Source organism: Homarus americanus, unplaced genomic scaffold (assembly GCF_018991925.1).
Source record: "Homarus americanus isolate GMGI-L3 unplaced genomic scaffold, GMGI_Hamer_2.0 scaffold33468, whole genome shotgun sequence".
NCBI lineage: Eukaryota > Metazoa > Arthropoda > Malacostraca > Decapoda > Nephropidae > Homarus > Homarus americanus.
Genome location: NW_024714177.1, coordinates 419,347 through 437,101, shown reverse-complemented (window position 1 = coordinate 437,101; position 17,755 = coordinate 419,347). Strand labels below are relative to the sequence as shown.

The following is a 17,755-nucleotide window of genomic DNA, read 5'->3' as shown; positions in this document are numbered from 1 at the left end:
TATATGAGCCATACCTGCTATATATGACCCTACCTGCTGTATATATTTCTGCTATTATATGGCCCTTACCTGCTGTATATATTTCTGCTGTGTGTGGCCCTTACCTTGCTGTGGCCCCCCTACCTGCTGTATGTGTATACCTGCTGTATATATTGCTTACCTGCTGTATGGCCCCCTACCTGCTGTATGGCCCTTACCTGCTGTATGTGGCCCCCTACCCTTGCTGTGTGGCCCCCACTACCTGCTGTATATGGCCCTTACCTGTATGGCCCCTACCTGCTGTATATGGCCCTTACCTGCTGTATATGGCCCTTACCTGCACTGTATACTTGGCTACCTGCTGTATATGGCCCCTTACCCCTGTATATGGCCCCCCTACCTGCTGTATAGGGCCCCCTACCTGCTGTATGGCCCTTACCTGCTGTATATGGCCCTTACCTGTATATGGCCCCCTACCTGCTGTGGCCCCACCCCTTGCTGTATATGGCCCCCTACCTGCTGTATATGGCCCCTTACCTGCTGTTTATGGCTCCTACTTCCCTTCTAACAGCTAATCATTACCAGCAATAGTGTCCGTCATTCCTTCTTTCCTTCCTTCATTTCCTTCCTCCTCCTCTCGCTCCTACTCCCCTTCTTCTTCCTCCTACTCCTCACCCTCCCTCCTGCTTCTCCTCCTCCTCCTCACCCTCCTCATCCTTTGCTCTGTGTGTGTGTGTGTGTGTGTGTGTGTGTGTGTGTGTGTGTGTGTGTGTGTGTGTGTGTGTGTGTGTGAGAGAAGTGAATAGATGTTAATAGATGTTGTTGATGTTCCCAGGTAATGACAGTGTCTCTTGGGAACGACAGTTGAAGGGAAAGTGGACGACAGTAGGTGAGGTACTTGAGGGTAAGAGAGACGCATCTTTATCTACAGACCGTCACACTATAACACTACTGTCGCGTCTCTGAACCGCCTCTGTTATCCACATGTCTAGTCACACCCACAACACATCCACACAACACATATCAGTCACACCTACCATCACAAAACACCAACCACACCCATCAACCACACATATCCACACACACCCATCACCCACACACACACCCACACACACCCACACACACCCATCACCCACCACACACCCATCACCCACACACACACCCACACACACCCATCACCCACACACACACCCACACACACCCACACCCACACCCAGCAATCATCACTCAAAATAAGAGACCTCCTCAAATGCATTACAGTAAAAGTCCTCCCCAGGTGTTGTCAGGTAGACTCGGTGTTTACTACGAGGCGTCTTATTAAACCCACACATTTATAGGTTGGGATATAGGTACCTCCATCACTGTCTACCTTACAACCTACCTCACTTGATGGCCTGTCTGTCTGTCTGTCTGTATTTCAATGTTCTCTATCTGTCTATCTCTCTCATCCGCGTTCTCCTCCCACACTCTGCCATACCTGTAAACACCTGTACTCGTATAATCAACAGTGGTGGTGACAGTACACAAACCTGAAGAACTCCCACTTTCAACACACACACACGCACTACTGCCCGAGCGACTGTGTAGTGTACTGAACGACCCTTTACTACTGAAAACTATCCTTACTACACACTTAAAACTATCCTCACTACACACTTAAAACTATCCTCACAACACACTTAAAACTATCCTCACTACACATTTAAAACTCTATTCACTACAGAGCGATGCTAATTATTGCATGTTCTTTTTGAGTTGGAAGCCGTTTTTCAAATTGACCTCCTAGTCACAGTCCTGTAACTTGACCATTGTGTCAGAAAATGACTTCTCATTGGCAAGTATTAGGTGTTACCAGGGACGCTACCCTAACGGAGATCAGGCAGGCCTACCTTCGTCTGGCGCTACGATGCCATCCAGACAAGAACCCCGACGACCCTGAAGCCACCAAGATATTCCAAAGGATACAGGCTGCGTATGTCGCTCTGAACAAAGTTCAGTGTGACCAAAATAGTTCTTAGAAGTGCGAGGAAAAGAAATCCCAAAACTGCGAGAAGAAGAGATCAAAACAAAAGCCCACTTCCCAATGCGAACCCCGGGGGACCGTGAACTTATGGGTTCACTGTTCAAGGAAGTCTTACTCCGGCCCCCAGACTCCGACACCGGGTTTCATACAGTTTTCCGAAAACTCTTCCAAGAGATTTCGTACTGGGAGATGAAAAGCAAAGAAAACACCGATAACCTGCCACCACCAAGCTTTGGAGGAAGCAACACTACATTAGAAGATGTCAATAAGTTTTATGATTATTGGACGAACTTCTCCACTAAAATGTATGTGCAGACAAATGACCACCAAGATTGGCTTCTCGTCCCCAATAAAACTCCATCAAAACACACCTTAAAATCTCTTCAACGAGATCGAAAAAAATTTAACATGGATATTCGATGTTTAGTGAAGTTCGTTAAAAAGCAAAACCAACGCTTGGTACAAGAGTGAATACAATAGCCCAGAACTCACCCTACAAGAGAGGGACCACCCGCCCCCCCCCCCCACAGTCTTATAACATCAACAACTCTCAGTGGGTCTTATACAACTTTCAAGTTTTATATTCATTTATTTATAACAACACAACACAACACAACACACACTCACTTTATTTTATTAAGGATAATTTTCACTTAACGGTTATCGATACAGCACTTTATCCGTCACGAGGAACAGACAGTGGGAGGTAGATAACACACATACACACACACACACACACACACACAGTATAAACACTAACTTTACAATAGAGGTAGGGAGGTAAACATGATAGCTCAGGGGTAGGTGAGATGGAGCAGTGTAGAGTAAACGAAGAATGTTGACGCTGCCTTCGCGCACCACCACACGTCCACACACGCTTCAGTACACACACACACACGGCCACACCCTCCACACACACACACACACACACACATACACATATATGAAGGCCTACTCACCCATACTGTTGTCTCGTTCAGTTCGTAAATATACCCAAAGATTTCTCGATTTGGCGGGGAAATTCTCTTAAGCCAACGAATTAAGAGACACAGGTACACACACAGATTATTCTCTCCCCTTCCTACTCCACATATCAAGAAGCGCTCAACACACTGACCCTCACGTCTCTCTCTGACCATCACCACGATCTCATCTGAAAATTTGGTAAGAAGCTTCTACACCATCCCCGACACCGGCTCCTACTACCACCTGAGATCCCTAGCCCGAGAATTGCTGTTCGACACCACAACCGCATCCAGCCCATACGTGCACGAACTGATCGCTATAAGAACAGCCCAGTCCCAACCATTGTAAAAATTATCAATAACTTGTAATCAACCAGTGTATTCACTCCCAGTAAACACTACTCCTTGCACTGTCACTATGTTGAAATGCACTGTAGTTTGAGCTTTTCCCCATCTAGTTATTATATATCTTAATTGTATCACTTATGTTACTTGTATATTATTTGTAAATCGAAACCCATTCCCCAAATATGTAACTGTATATTTTCAGCCTTCTGACTGCCAAGCTCAATAAACCATTAATTATTATTATTATTATTATTATTATTATTATTATTATTATTATTATTATTATTATTATTATTATAGGTACACACACACAGGTGAACACAGGTAGACAGGTACACAGACAGGTAAACAGATACAGGTGTTTTCACTTCTCTTTAACTCATTAATGTCGAATGAAGGGAAAGCAAGTCTGTAGGTATTAGTCTTTGAGAAGTTGTAGAGGGAGGGAGGGAGGGAGGGGGAGGGAGGGAGGAAGGAGGAGGGAGGAGGGAGGAAAGGCAGGGAAAGAAGAAGTAATAGGAAAAAAGATGGAAAGAAGAAAAGAGACAGATAGACAGACAGACACACAGACACGCGCACACATATTCACTCTTATGTTTAATGTAGGTCAGAGTGTCATTATGAGCAAGACAACAGCAGGTGTGCAAAGGTGAGGCTAACACGACATATGGAGATCCTCCCCCCTCCTTCTACCCCCAGACACCACGCAACACAAAACAATATAAATTAATTCACTACAACACCACAACACAATAGAACAACTCGACATCATCCACTGTGTTACTCCTCCACCTAACTGGAAGAACCAATACTACAAGAGACGACTACATAAACAACAGGCAGACTCAGAAGCAAACCTCGAAAAAATATCACCAAATTAATTAAATAATACCCATACAAGACAGCCAATGACCCTCGTGCCTCACAGGGTGGAACACACTCTTATAGTAGACTTATTTATGGAGTTGAAATGTAGAGACTATGAGAAATTTTGTTTATCAGCGACAATAAGTGTAATAATGTATTGGTAAGTAGGTCTTAGTGTTAATTTTAGGGTCTTGATGGTCTTTAGGAGGTGCTCAGGAGGTCTTAGTTTAGGGTCTTGAGGGTCTTAAGGAGGTGTTCAGTAGGTCTTAGTTTTAATTTTAGGGTCTTGATGGTCTTTAGGAGGTGTTCAGTAGGTCTTAGTTTTAATTTTAGGGTCTTGATGGTCTTTAGGAGGTGTTCAGGAGGTCTTAGTTTTAATTTTAGGGTCTTGAGCGTCTTTAGGAGGTGTTCAGGAGGTTTTAGTTTTTAGGTTTTTGGTTTACGATTTTTGTTTTTGTTTGACGCTAAATTTTAAAAATAAGGTTATTCTCTCTGTAGCTGTTGGCAGGAGAATGTAAAACACACACACACACACACACACACACACACACACACACACACACACATAACACATCATTTACGTGGTAATCTCCTAACATTATCACCCACAATAAAGGTCTAATTTCATGTATATAATGATTACTATGACCACAGAGACATTGTAGGTGGCAGGTGAGTCAATTCGCTAGTGTGTGTACCTGAGTGGGGTGAGGGAAGGGGATGAGGGGGTGAGGGAGGGGGGTGAGGGAAGCGGGGGCATTAGTCATCAACAGGTGTATATCTCACGACAGATAACTTCAAAAACTGTGTTATTCTTGATGTGTTAAAATTACTATAAGTTATCAGTGCATGATGTTCGTGAGTATTGTAGGTTGTGACGTCATGATGTTCGTGAGTATTGTAGACTGTTGTAGGTTGTGACGTCATGATGTTCGTGAGTATTATGTAGACTGTTGTAGGTTGTGACGTCATGATGTTCGTGGTATTATTATAGGCTGTAGGTTGTGACGTCATGATGTTCGTGAGTATTGTAGACTGTTGTAGGTTGTGACGTCATGATGTTCGTGAGTATTGTAGACTGTTGTAGGTTGTGACGTCATGATGTTCGTGAGTATTGTAGACTGTTGTAGGTTGTGACGTCATGATGTTCGTGAGTATTGTAGACTGTTGTAGGTTGTGACGTCATGATGTTCGTGAGTATTGTAGACTGTTGTAGGTTGTGACGTCATGATGTTCGTGAGTATTGTAGACTGTTGTAGGTTGTGACGTCATGATGTTCGTGAGTATTGTAGGTTGTGACGTCATGCAGGTGTGTTTTTATGTTAATTAGGAGGTGATAATAGACTTCAGGTAGACAGGTAAGGATACAAGCACAGGTATAAAGGTTTGAGAATGATAATGCCACTTAATTATTACTCAGGATTATTATAAGTACTGCTTGAGTCATATTACCTAACCTAACCCAACCCTCGATATAACGGACTTTCCTCCTCATCTTGTCCATTATATAGAGGTTTTAATGTTAGTAAAAATAGAAGAATCAGCCATCTTGTTTACCTTGCAGCTACATGTAGGACGGTGGCGCCATCCTTATCAGTGAGGTCAAGTGTGTGTTTGGAGTGTTTCCTGAGGTACTTGAGTGTGTCCAGGTGACCGAGAGCGGCAGCATCGTGGAGGGGTGTGGCGCCAACATCACACTTCATCACCTGTCGCTGCCCCTGATCCTCCAGCAGGAAGCGAAGGATGTGTAGGTGTCCTCCCCGAGCAGCGTAGTGTACACAGGTGGCTCCCTGTAGGTCCCGGGCGCAGGGGTTAAGACGACTCTGTTTGGCCAAGTCCTGCAGGTACTCCAGGTCCCCGAGGCGACAGGCGAGGAGGGTGGTGGAGGTGATGTCGTCTTTGGGCAACACGTGGACCAATGTTGACTTGAGGGACTCCAGATGGTGATCATTACGAAGAAGAGAACTCAGAACCTCCCGTTTAGCACCGCGTCCTACTTGACTAATTTCACAGTAAGTATGATTGCTACTGTTACTACTGCTTCTACTGCTTCTACTGCTGCTACTGCTGCTACTGTTTCTCTGCTGTTTGGTGTCATGACTTGTGAGGCTGTTGGTGTCAAAGCTGTCCTCAACATCCTCATAAGTGTGTGACGAACCAACACTTCCCTGACAGCCGCAGGAACAATTCAACTCATTGTAATAATTTGATCCCAAGTCACCATCAGGAGGCGGTGGTGGTGGTGGCGGATGCAATTGCTTCCGGAGACTCAGCGGCGGGGGACCTGAAGCCACTGAAATAAAATATGGATTGACGTAGGTATTGGTTCTTCTCTCTCCTGGCTTGTTTACTTGAGCGAAGTCTGTGTACTCGAAGTCAGAAGAGTCCTCGTCTTTGGTGCTGGATCCCCCATAGATGCTCTTCCCCGCCGTGTTGAACCTCATCGTCCCATCGTCGTCACTCGTCTCGTTCTCGTGTCCTTCATGGCGGCAGCTCCAGTCATCACCGCAGCTTGACGCCTCACACACAGACACACTTGAGTTCTTGGCGGTCATCTGGATCCAGGTAGCGATGTTGGTCTTCCAGTGAACACTCTTCTTGGGTCGCCATGCTGGTTTATGAACACGACCTGTAAGGCGAGGACTTTCTTTACCTAGACGAGACTTAAGAGTTCCCAGAGCCAGTTTAGGACTATCACGACCAGTAGCCTTACGTAGTTGGGGACTCTTAATGGTCACTTTAGGACTACGGACTCTCAGCCTCGGACTACTGATCTTTGAACCAACTACTTCTTTCAGTACAGGACTCTGGCACCTTAGGACTCGAGGACTATGACTCATTAGTTTAGGACTCTGTTTTCCTCTTATGAGTGGAGGACTTCTTGCCCGAGGGTCCTGGTCCCCCCAGCCGTCCACCGTGACCTTCCATCCTCCGGGAGCAGGACTTCTCGGCCTACAGGAACGCCTTATAGCCACTCTAAGGACCTCACCAGCTAGATCCCTCTTGCTCTTGAGTTCATTGGTGCCTCGCCAGTAGCCGAGGATGTGCTTAAAGTTCTCCAAGTCGCCAGGACCCGGAGACACCATCCTCTCTAAACTCCCAGGGAAAATTGTTGTGTTGTACACCATTGTGACCTTGGGAGAACTGTCGTCGGTGTAGGTTAGGTTAGGTTAGGTTAGGTTAGGTTGACTTGAATCAGACACCAGTAGCAAACTTGTCCACACCGTGTTGTCGGTGTGGACAAGTAGTAGTTATAAAAGGAATTTCTCAAACTACTATACGGTCATTCGTCTTGACTTCACAGGTAACACTACAGTCCCCTTCATCATCATCATCATCATCATCATCATCATCATTAACCTTAGTATGAGCGACACAAACACCTAGATTCTATAAACCAGTGACTGCATCTTTTTTCGGTCGGTTAGTTTCCAGTAATTCACACTTTAGCTTTCATCTACATCACTGCCAGAGATCTAAGAACACTTGATTACTTTCTTATATTCAAGTTATGGGAGATATTCTGTTTAATGGGTCTTATTTATCAATCAATCAACCAACCCAATCAATCAATTCAATTAATTTTCTTTATATTAACCACAAACTTTTACCACCAGTTGAAGCTTAAAGGGAAATAAATCACAAATTCTTACAGATAAACATCTCTACAGTGTCCCCTTGAGTGGCAGGATCGTGTGACCTTTGACGCCATAACACAACACACGTCTCACAGTCCTCGCTTATAGATGTTTTCATGTCAATTGATAGTCGTTCGTAGTATTACAAGTGTCTGGTATCGCTGAGTACCTCCTTCCTCAAACACAGCCATTATAGGTCACGTACGGGTCACCACAGTAGTTAACATAGTCATCACAGGTCGCCACAGTAGTTAACATAGTCATCACAGGTCGCCACAGTAGTTAACATAGTCATCACAGGTCGCCACAGTAGTTAACATAGTCATCACAGGTCGCCACAGTAGTTAACATAGTCATCACAGGTCCCCACAGTAGTTAACATAGTCATCACAGGTCCCCACAGTAGTTAACACAGCAACGAATCAAAGAAAATCATTTAACTAAAGGATAAAAACTGCCAACAAGACCCTGGGTATTGCCAGTGCCAACAAGACCACGTAACAGTGCCAATCAGACCACGTGTCAGTATCGTAACAGGAGGAAGACACGGGAGGAAGACACGGGAGGAAGCCAGGACCACCAACACACCCCCACCCGGCCTGAGAGTTACACTAAACACTTCACAACACCGCTACTACCATCGTCTTCCCAGGGTTGCCAGGGGTTGCTATACTTTACGTCTCCATTCATGATTTTTTGTGCTTGGATTCCTTGCTTGTATATCATTTATATAAACTAATTGATGATTTATTAATGACTCTCTCAAGGTTTTGTTTATTTACGAGTTAGATATATGACTCTGATGGTTCTTATCGAGTGAAAGTTTTTAATACATTTTACTGTAATATCCACAACAACAACAACAACAACAACCATTATTACCACCAGCAACAACAACAAGCACCACCTCCAAAACAACAACAACAACCACCACTACAACCTACAAGAACACCTTCCTCAAAATAAACACAAATGACAAGACAATTACCTAATACACCATAAATAACTCTTCAATAACCTACATAAAGGTCGGGATAATGACAGTAAATAACTAATGGTTCTCTTTACAGGCCGCCACCTTGAACAGCGGAGAGAGAGAGAGAGAGAGAGAGAGAGAGAGAGAGACATAGTGGTGGTGAGAGCTGCGTGTGTCCCTCCCTCGGTAACACTGCCGCCTCAGGTGTACCTGTACCTTAAACCAGGTGATGTACTGTATGTAGAGCAACTTTCCATTCTTCTTGACTCATATTAACACAAGAATATTCCAATAATTATAACTAAACTTAAAGACTCGCGCTGTTATAAGGATCAGGGAGAAACGATGATAATAATGACGGTATTTCTCCTCTAATGAATAACTTTTGTTCCTTCTTAAAACATTTCAGAAGCTTTATTTCCTCGGCATAATGATACATCAATAACTCTGTTTGTGTTCTTGGTGAAATAGTTCAAAAGAATTAAAAACAATAACATATAATAGATCTATTTTGGTCATATTTCTCTTTCTGTTGAATTTCCCGTTTTTCATACTGTTGTGTCTGTTGTAATAACGGTGACTGTTGAACACCTGCGTCAGGTAGGTACTGTGCGTGGAATTAATTACCTGAGAGAATCAAGTAAGTCCGTGGAATTAATTATGTTGGGATAGGATGAAGTAAACAGGTGTAATTAATTAGCCGTCAAGCAGGTAGGTGTAATTAATTACCTGTGATGTATTCTGACTGACAGCCACGACACTCTGTAACCTAACACACGCCAGATGGTCCTCCTGACGCAATGGGTGAAGGGAGGGAGGGAGGGAGGGAGGGAGGGAGGAGGGGAGGCAAGAGGGAGAGAGGAAGGGTGTATAAATGGTTAATCACTTACCTCGATTATTAATGACAATTTCTAGTTTCAAGAAAAATTAACAAACACACAGTGAACTGATGAACCAATGTTGTTGTTGTTATTATTATTATTATTAATATTATTATTATTATGGATCACCTAAACAATAGTCACCCTTGCTTATTTCACCTTAAAACACACACACACAGGAGGGTCCGTACAGCTACCTCGACCTCGTAACACACTCATAAAAACACTGTTACTCAAGGTGTAATGGAGACTCACTGGCTTGACCTGCCCCCTCAACCCTCCCCTCAGTCCCTACACCTCCCCGGCAGTGGCTACACCTCAACCCTCCCCTCAGTCCCTGCACCCCCTCACCCTCCCCTCAGTCCCCACCCTCCCCTCCCTCAGTCCCTACACCCCCCCTCAAGTCCCCAGTCCCCCCCCCCCCCCCCGGCAGTGGCTACACCCCCAACCCTCCCCTCAGTCCCTGCACCCCCCTCAACCCTCCCCTCAGTCCCTACACCCCTCAACCCTCCCTCAGTCCCTACACCCCCTCCCCGGCAGTGGCTACACCCTCCTCAACCCTCCTCAGTCCCTACACCCCCTCAACCCCCCCTCAGTCCCCACACCCCCCCTCCCCGGCAGTGGCTACACCCTCAACCCTCCCTCAGTCCCTGACCCCCTCAACCCTCCCTCAGTCCCTACACCCCCCTCAACCCTCCCTCAGTCCCCACCCCCCCTCCCCGGCAGTGGCTACCCTCCTCAACCCTCCCTCAGTCCCTACACCCCTCCCTCAGTCCCTACACCTCCCCGGCAGTGGCTACCTGGTCACAAACCCTCCCCTCAGGGCAGTGGCTGACAACCATAAACACTGACGGAGACAACAGGTTAATCACCCCCAAACTGGTGATGTAAACAAACACCAGACTGGCTCCTTACTGTACACTACGTCTAGGAGATAACAGTTGAAATGGCGTCCAAATTAGCCTGAGACTCTACTGTAATTTTAAAATCTATTCTCTCATGTGTAGCGACTGGGAGGGGAGGAGGGAGGAGGAGAGGAGGGGGAGGGAGGGAGAGGAGGGGAGGGAGGGAGAGAGGAGATTCTATGTGAATCCTGTCACTCTTGATGGAAGAAGACGAGGGAGGAGGAGGAGGCACAAGGCCCTCTCTCTCTCCTTCCTTCCTCCCCCCCACCACAATGGCCGCCTGGGGGGGTGTTCGTCCAGCAGCTGTTGTGGGGAGGGAGGTGTACCCTCACCTGCCAGTATCCGTCAGTTACCTCGTTACTTACTGAGGTGGTTATTGAAGGAGGTGGTGGTGGTAGTAATGGTGGTGATGGTGGTGATGGTGGTGGTGGTGGTGATGGTGGTGATGGTGGTGATGGTGGTGATGGTAGTGATGGGTGGTGGTGGTGGTGGTGGTGGTGGTGATGGTGGTGATGGTGGTAGTGATGGTGGTGGGACGGATGATGGGCTGTCACCATACTCACCACAGTAACTATCATCTTCATTCACTCCTACCACTATTACCATCACTACTACCACCAAGCCTTTCAACTGACAACTATCATCATCACTACCATCACCAACACTTTCAACCACCAACACCATCATAAACAACATCCATAACGGGAAGGTGTCACTCCCCTCCCCTCATTAACACACGACTCTCTCTCTCTCTCTCTCTCTCTCTCTCTCTCTCTCTCTCTCGTTTCTGCTGCGTTAACCGTTGTCACCGTCGCCTCACATCCGGGTAATATTGTCAAACATTTAGATCACCAAAACAACTTTGATCAATGAGGGAAAGTGACGAGTGCTAATACATACACAGACACACATGTACACACAGACATATACACACACAGACATACATAGACATACATATAGATACACTCACATAGACAAAGATGCACACACTACCGGAATCAATAGCATTAGTTGGAAGGAAACATTAGTGAGTTAAAGTGAGACACAAAATGTAATCATAAAAAGGAAATTTCATGATGGACTTTCCTAAAACATCCGGGGAAATTTCTCACGCTTGTCCACCATAGATGAGTCGCCTTGTTTATTTCTCATCATCATTATTGTCTTTTTCTAACTCTCTTTTAATCTTTGGGTTTCTCTTTATTTCTTCTTATTATTGTCTCTCTCAATCTTTCTTTTACTACTTTATATTTCTCATCATTAATCTCTCTCTCTCTTTACAGAAAACGAGACTCAAAACGTATGAGAGAAAACGATACAAACATTATGGCTAACTATACTAAACCTGTCTAGTTGCGCATCATGAGAGATATCTCACGTAAAAAAATATAATTAGTTCATTCTTCATATTTAAACGATTATTAGACAATATGAGAGCCTCTTAGTGGTATAATCCGGTATAATACTTCTAATAACACAGTAATATAATTATCAAGGAGAACAGGACCACAACATAGTAAGTCTTTATAATTTCTTAACCCTCATTGATTATGTATACTTGAGTATAATAATATATACATAATTATATACAGTATACTCGTGTGTAGTGATATGCAATTATGTATACTTGGAATGTATACTTGAATGAATCGCCGATCTTTTCCCTGAGTATTAATTGCCAATCATTCCCCAAGTATGAATCACCAATCTTATTTCCTTGTGAATGAATCGCCAATCGTTCCCTGTATACGAGTCATCCAATCTTTCCTACGTATGAATCACCAATCCTCTTCACGTATAAACACTTATATAGAGATTAGATAAAGATCAATTGGTACAAGGTTATTTTACTTATTATTTTTCTCTATTTCTGTTCAATATGGGGCGAGGGAGGGACTGGCGTAGGTAATGTTATGTTTGTTATTATTGATGATGTTGCTGTTATTATTATTGTTTCTTTTGTTATTGTTTTTTATGTTATTGTTATTGGTGTTATTGTTGTTGCTATTATTATTATCATTATTATTATTTGACAAGGGAGAGAGAGAGAGACTGTGTGTGTGTGTGTGTGTGTGTGTGTGTGTGTGTGTGTGTGTGTGTGTTCTCGTAAAAATAAAAATTAATTAAACTGGTCCAGGTATTTCAAGGTGTTATGTAATGGTGTTGGTAATAAGGTGGGTCGACTGGCCAAGGTGGGTCGACTGGCCAAGGTGGGTCGACTGGCCAAGGTGGGGAATAAGAGAGAGAGGATCTTCACTACTGGTCACGTTTATGTGTTCTGGTGGTTCATTGGTCTCACGGTGACGACTGAACCTGGACTGACTGAACTGACTGAACTGAGCCCAACTTAACTGTAATTGAACCCAACTTAACCTAACTGACTGTAACTAAACCAAACCTGACTTACTGTAACTGAGCCTAACTTAACTGTAATTGAACCTAACTGACTGTAACTAAACCGAACCTGAACTGACTGAACTGAGCCTAACTTAACTGTAATTGAACCTAACTGACTGTAACTAAACCGAACCTGAACTGAGCCTAACTTAACTGTAATTGAACCTAACTGAACCTTACTTACTGTAACTGAAGCTAACTGCAATTGAACCTAATTTAACTGAACCTAAGCTTGACTTAACCTGACTTAACTGAAGCTAACTTAAGTGAACCTAACTTAAATCACCTAAAGTCATCTAAAGTCACCTCAATCACCTCAGATCAAAGTAAAGCATCTCAAGTCATTTCAAATCACCTCTAGTCATCTAAAATCCCTCTCAGGTCATCTCACATCATTTCAAATCACCTCAGACCAAAGGAAAGCGTTTTAAGTCATCTCAAATCACTCTCCAGTCATCCCACATCACTTCAAATCACCTCAGATCACACGAAATCATCTCAAATCACCTCAAGTCATCTCAGTACAAACTTTCAGATGAAACAGGTGAGTCATGCCTATATTTTGCAAGACTAATTAACAGGTACGAAGCCAAGGTGAAATAGGTGCAATTACATGATGTTGCAAGTTAATGAAGATACTCATAAGGAATTAATTAAGACACCTGAGAAATTAGTAAGATTAATGAACAATAAAGTACTGTACTAATGATTTATTAATAAAGTACTAATGATGGTCAAATATTAATAACAAGAAAAAAGAGAAGAAAGAATGAATGAAAAAAAATAAGATATAAGCAAGAAAATTAAAAAAAATAATGAAAACATGAAACAAAAACAAGAAAAAAGAAAAAAAGAAGAAGAAAACAAGAAAAAATAATGAAAAAATACGACAAAACAAAAACACATGAAACAAAAAACAACAAAAGACAAAAAATAAATAAATATTCGACATAAACAACAAAAAAGAAGAAAAATAATGAAAAATACAAGACAGGAAATTCTTCAGCACACAAAGTCGAGGACAAGATGGAGGAAAGAAGAAGTAGGTCACCTGATACTCTAATTAAGCCCAGGTGTTAAAAGGTGTACCTGGCAGTAAGAGGATCATTAATCACTAACAAACACAAGATACGCAAACTTGTATTACTCAATAAACATAAAAAAAGACCTAAAGACGAAATGAAACACAAATAAAAGCCAAAATCAATAAACAAAAGTCTATACACGTAAAAAAAATAAAAAATAAACAATACCTGGCAACTCCTCTTTGTTTATCATCTAATATATCAACAAAAAATAAATCTCAAACTGGTAAACAAACAATAAAAAACAATATCAACTTTTACTGAACAATAACAAAAGGAGGTGAACAGGTCTCGACACTCTAACGTCACATCAGATCACGAGTGGCAACCAGAGGAGAGATATACTCCATGAAAAGGTCAAGGGAAGAAAGAACGTCTATCATAGGACAAAAAACGAGAACAGCGAGGAAAAAACGAGGGAGACGAGGAAAAAACGAGGAAAAAAACGAGGGAGACGAGGAAAAAACGAGGAAAAACTAGGAAAAAGTGGAAAAAACAGCACAAAATGAAGGAAAAAAGAAGGAAAACTAGGAAAAGCCGGTAAACATACGGAAAAAATAGAAAAACGGGACAAAAAATGAAAAACTAGGAAAAATGAGGAAAAAAACGTGAAGCTAAGCAAAAAAAAAATATTGCTTTCAGTGTATGGAGACGAAAGAAGCAGACAAGCAGTGACTGGATGAAGGAAGCAGACAGCGAGCAACTACTGCATGAAGGAAGCAGACAGCAAGCAATGACTGCATGTAGGAAGCAGACAGCAATCACTTAATTTATCCCAGAAGCAGACATCAAACAACTATTGCATGAAGGAAGCAGACAGCAATCACTTAATTTATCCCAGAAGCAGACATCAAACAAATATTGCATGAAGGAAGCAGACAGCGAGCAGCTACTGCATAAATAAACAAACGAACCAAGTGACAAGACGAGATGACAACTGAGAACAAGATAGAGCAAGAGGTGAAGACAGAAGCCGCCGAGTGGTAGAAGTAAACAAACAAAAATGAAAGATAAAGGAACGGCGAAAACAGAGGAAAGGAAATACCAACAGACAGCAACAGACATTAACAGATAACAAAAGAAAAACCCCCCCAGAGATTAACGGACAACAGATATTAACAGACAATAGCAGAGATTAACAGACAATAGCAGATATTAACAGACAACAACAGAGATTAGCAGACAACAGAGATTAAGAGACGACAACAGACATTAACATACAGTACAACATACTTTTAACAGACAACACCAGACCACAAAACAGACCTTTAACAGACATCAGAATCCTAGTTTAACAGACAGGAACAAACACCAACGGGACAACAGACGACAACAGACTCGTAAAAGACAAAACAGCTCAAAGTTGGCAGGGTCTGTATCCTACAAAAACAGGAACGAACAGAAAGTGAGAGCATCAAGGTCTCTCTCTCTCTCTCTCTCTCTCTCTCTCAGGTCAGGTTAGATGAGGTTAAATTCACCCATAACCACAGTCATCATGAGCCAGATGCAGCAGTACCCTAACACCACTTAACCCGACCTTCAGCTCCCAGGATAAACACAGCTGACGGGATAACACTGACATACTTACCTCACGGCGTCCCACAAGGCATGAGTCCCCTTCAGATACCCACACAAGTGTTGAGAGATCGCCTTAGAGGTCATTGCGCAACAGAACGACCAGCTCCATGTGCAAAAGAACGACCCTCCCTTCCATGAGCAATAGAACGACCCCCCTCTATCCCATGCTCAGGAGAATGACCGCTCTCTCCGATGGGCAATAGAACGACCCCCTCCTCCCACGGGCAAAACAACGACCCCTCTCAATATAGGCAATAGAACGACCCCCCATGGAAGTATAGTCCACTTTGATAGGTCAACGGGTGATCATTCAGAACGGCTGAGGCAAGAGATCAGTTAACAATAGGAAACAGAGTCAATCAGAACAGTTGGTGGTGACCTTTTTAAATTGTCAAGGTAAATCAGAGTATCTTGTGAGTATATTTCGCCTATCAGAACTACACACAATTACAGTTATCTCCTGAGTATGCAGATTCACAGCTAATCAGATGATGGGAAGGCCTTAACCATCAGGATAATTCACAAGGTATTTGATCCTGCCGATCAGAATATTAAAGAAAATTCTGAACTAATGTTGTAAAGTCAATCAGAAAATACTCATATTAGCTAGTGGTTATGACGTTACCAATCAGGACAAACCCATCAGAAACCCTCAGATCATATATTAGTAGCCATCAGAACATTCCACAAACAACCTGATTTGTAATGACGGATTCTACCATACAGGGGAAATTGCCTATAATCAGAAAAACTGTCACTCCCGGCATGACCAATCAGGACAACCCATCAGACCACTTAAGAAAAACTGGTCCTGACTGTGTCCTCAAAACCTTCACTACGTCAGCCTCTTGCACCACACCTACTGAATATGGAGAGTCAGGTGTGTAACGCAGCAGGTGTGTAACGCAGCAGGTGTGTAACGAAGCAGGTAGGTTACTGATCAGGTATGTAGAATGTTTGGTAAGTCAGGTTTATAAACAATTAGATATACTAACACTCAGGTATATTAGCCAGCCACACCACCTCACCTGGCCACAGTGTTTAATAATGTACTTAAGTAACATAAGCTCTCTATTGCAACAAACAACAACGCCTCTAAACCAACACCAACGTTCTATTGCAACAAACCTTAGCATCACTATAACCTACCCTTGCAACAAACTCACCTGAGCCACTATAACCTTCCCTTGCAACAAACTCACCTGCGCCACTATAACCTACCCTTGCAACAAACTCACCTGAGCCACTATTACCTACCCTTGCAACAAACTCACCTGCGCCACTATAACCTACCCTTGCAACAAACTCACCTGCGCCACTATAACCTGTCCACAACTTTCCCGGGAGAGTCATTAAGGCAGGTGACCTTTACTCTACCTGTCCTTCTCTTAATTATGTTGTTTATTGGTCAAGATTTATACTGGATTATGTATTTATGTTTAGCTCTGTCTGTCTGTCTGTCTGTCTGTCTGTCTGTCTGTCTGTCTGTCTGTCTGTCTGTCGTGTCCTTGTTATGACTCTTTAAAATGCAGTTGTCGAAAGGTGTTTATTGTTTATTAAAGGAAAATAATAACAAAAACAACAAAAATAAACAAAAACATTAAATAAAACTAAACAAAAATATTATAAAAACTTTAAAGATAAGGAAACCTAAAACAGGACGATAATAAATAAGGGAATAAGATAAGATAATTAGAATTTAACCCTCCGAGGACGATGATTTAACAATAACATTCAAGATAAAGAAATATCATCAATAACAAATTAACTGAATAACATCATCAACACGACAAGGAGGAGAACACAAACTTGTAGCCATAAGACAGATGGACAGACATTCACTACAGCCATTAACCCGAATAATGAACAGGAGAAAAAAACGATAAATAAAATAGTAAATAAACACAAGTGAAAGTGATTAAAGATAAGAAAGATAAATACTGAACGATGATGATTATTAATAAGAGGAACAGTTAGCACACCTGAGTATAAACCAGGACAGGTGCGCAGTTATTAACAACAAAAAATAACTGCTAATCAGTCCACCAAGGCGGCAGTAAAACCTAGATCAATTATCTTAGGGAAAAAAACAATATTTGCATCATTAATAAAA

The 17,755-nt window shown here is 42.7% G+C and overlaps 2 protein-coding genes across 2 annotated transcripts; one reads left to right on the top strand and one right to left on the bottom strand.

Annotated features, from left to right (window-relative positions):
• Positions 1 to 1,799: 1,799 nt before the first annotated feature.
• LOC121875938 (dnaJ homolog subfamily C member 21-like) lies at positions 1,800 to 2,473 on the top strand. Its single transcript, XM_042380707.1, has 2 exons — positions 1,800 to 1,946; positions 1,991 to 2,473. The coding sequence occupies exons 1-2, from the start codon at positions 1,800 to 1,802 to the stop codon at positions 2,471 to 2,473; spliced, it is 630 nt and encodes a 209-aa protein (XP_042236641.1).
• Positions 2,474 to 5,735: 3,262 nt separating this feature from the next.
• Positions 5,736 to 8,309, bottom strand: LOC121875934. Its single transcript, XM_042380691.1, has one exon. The coding sequence runs from the start codon at positions 7,308 to 7,310 to the stop codon at positions 5,736 to 5,738; it is 1,575 nt and encodes a 524-aa protein (XP_042236625.1). The 5' UTR covers positions 7,311 to 8,309.
• Between the last annotated feature and the right edge of the window lie 9,446 nt (positions 8,310 to 17,755).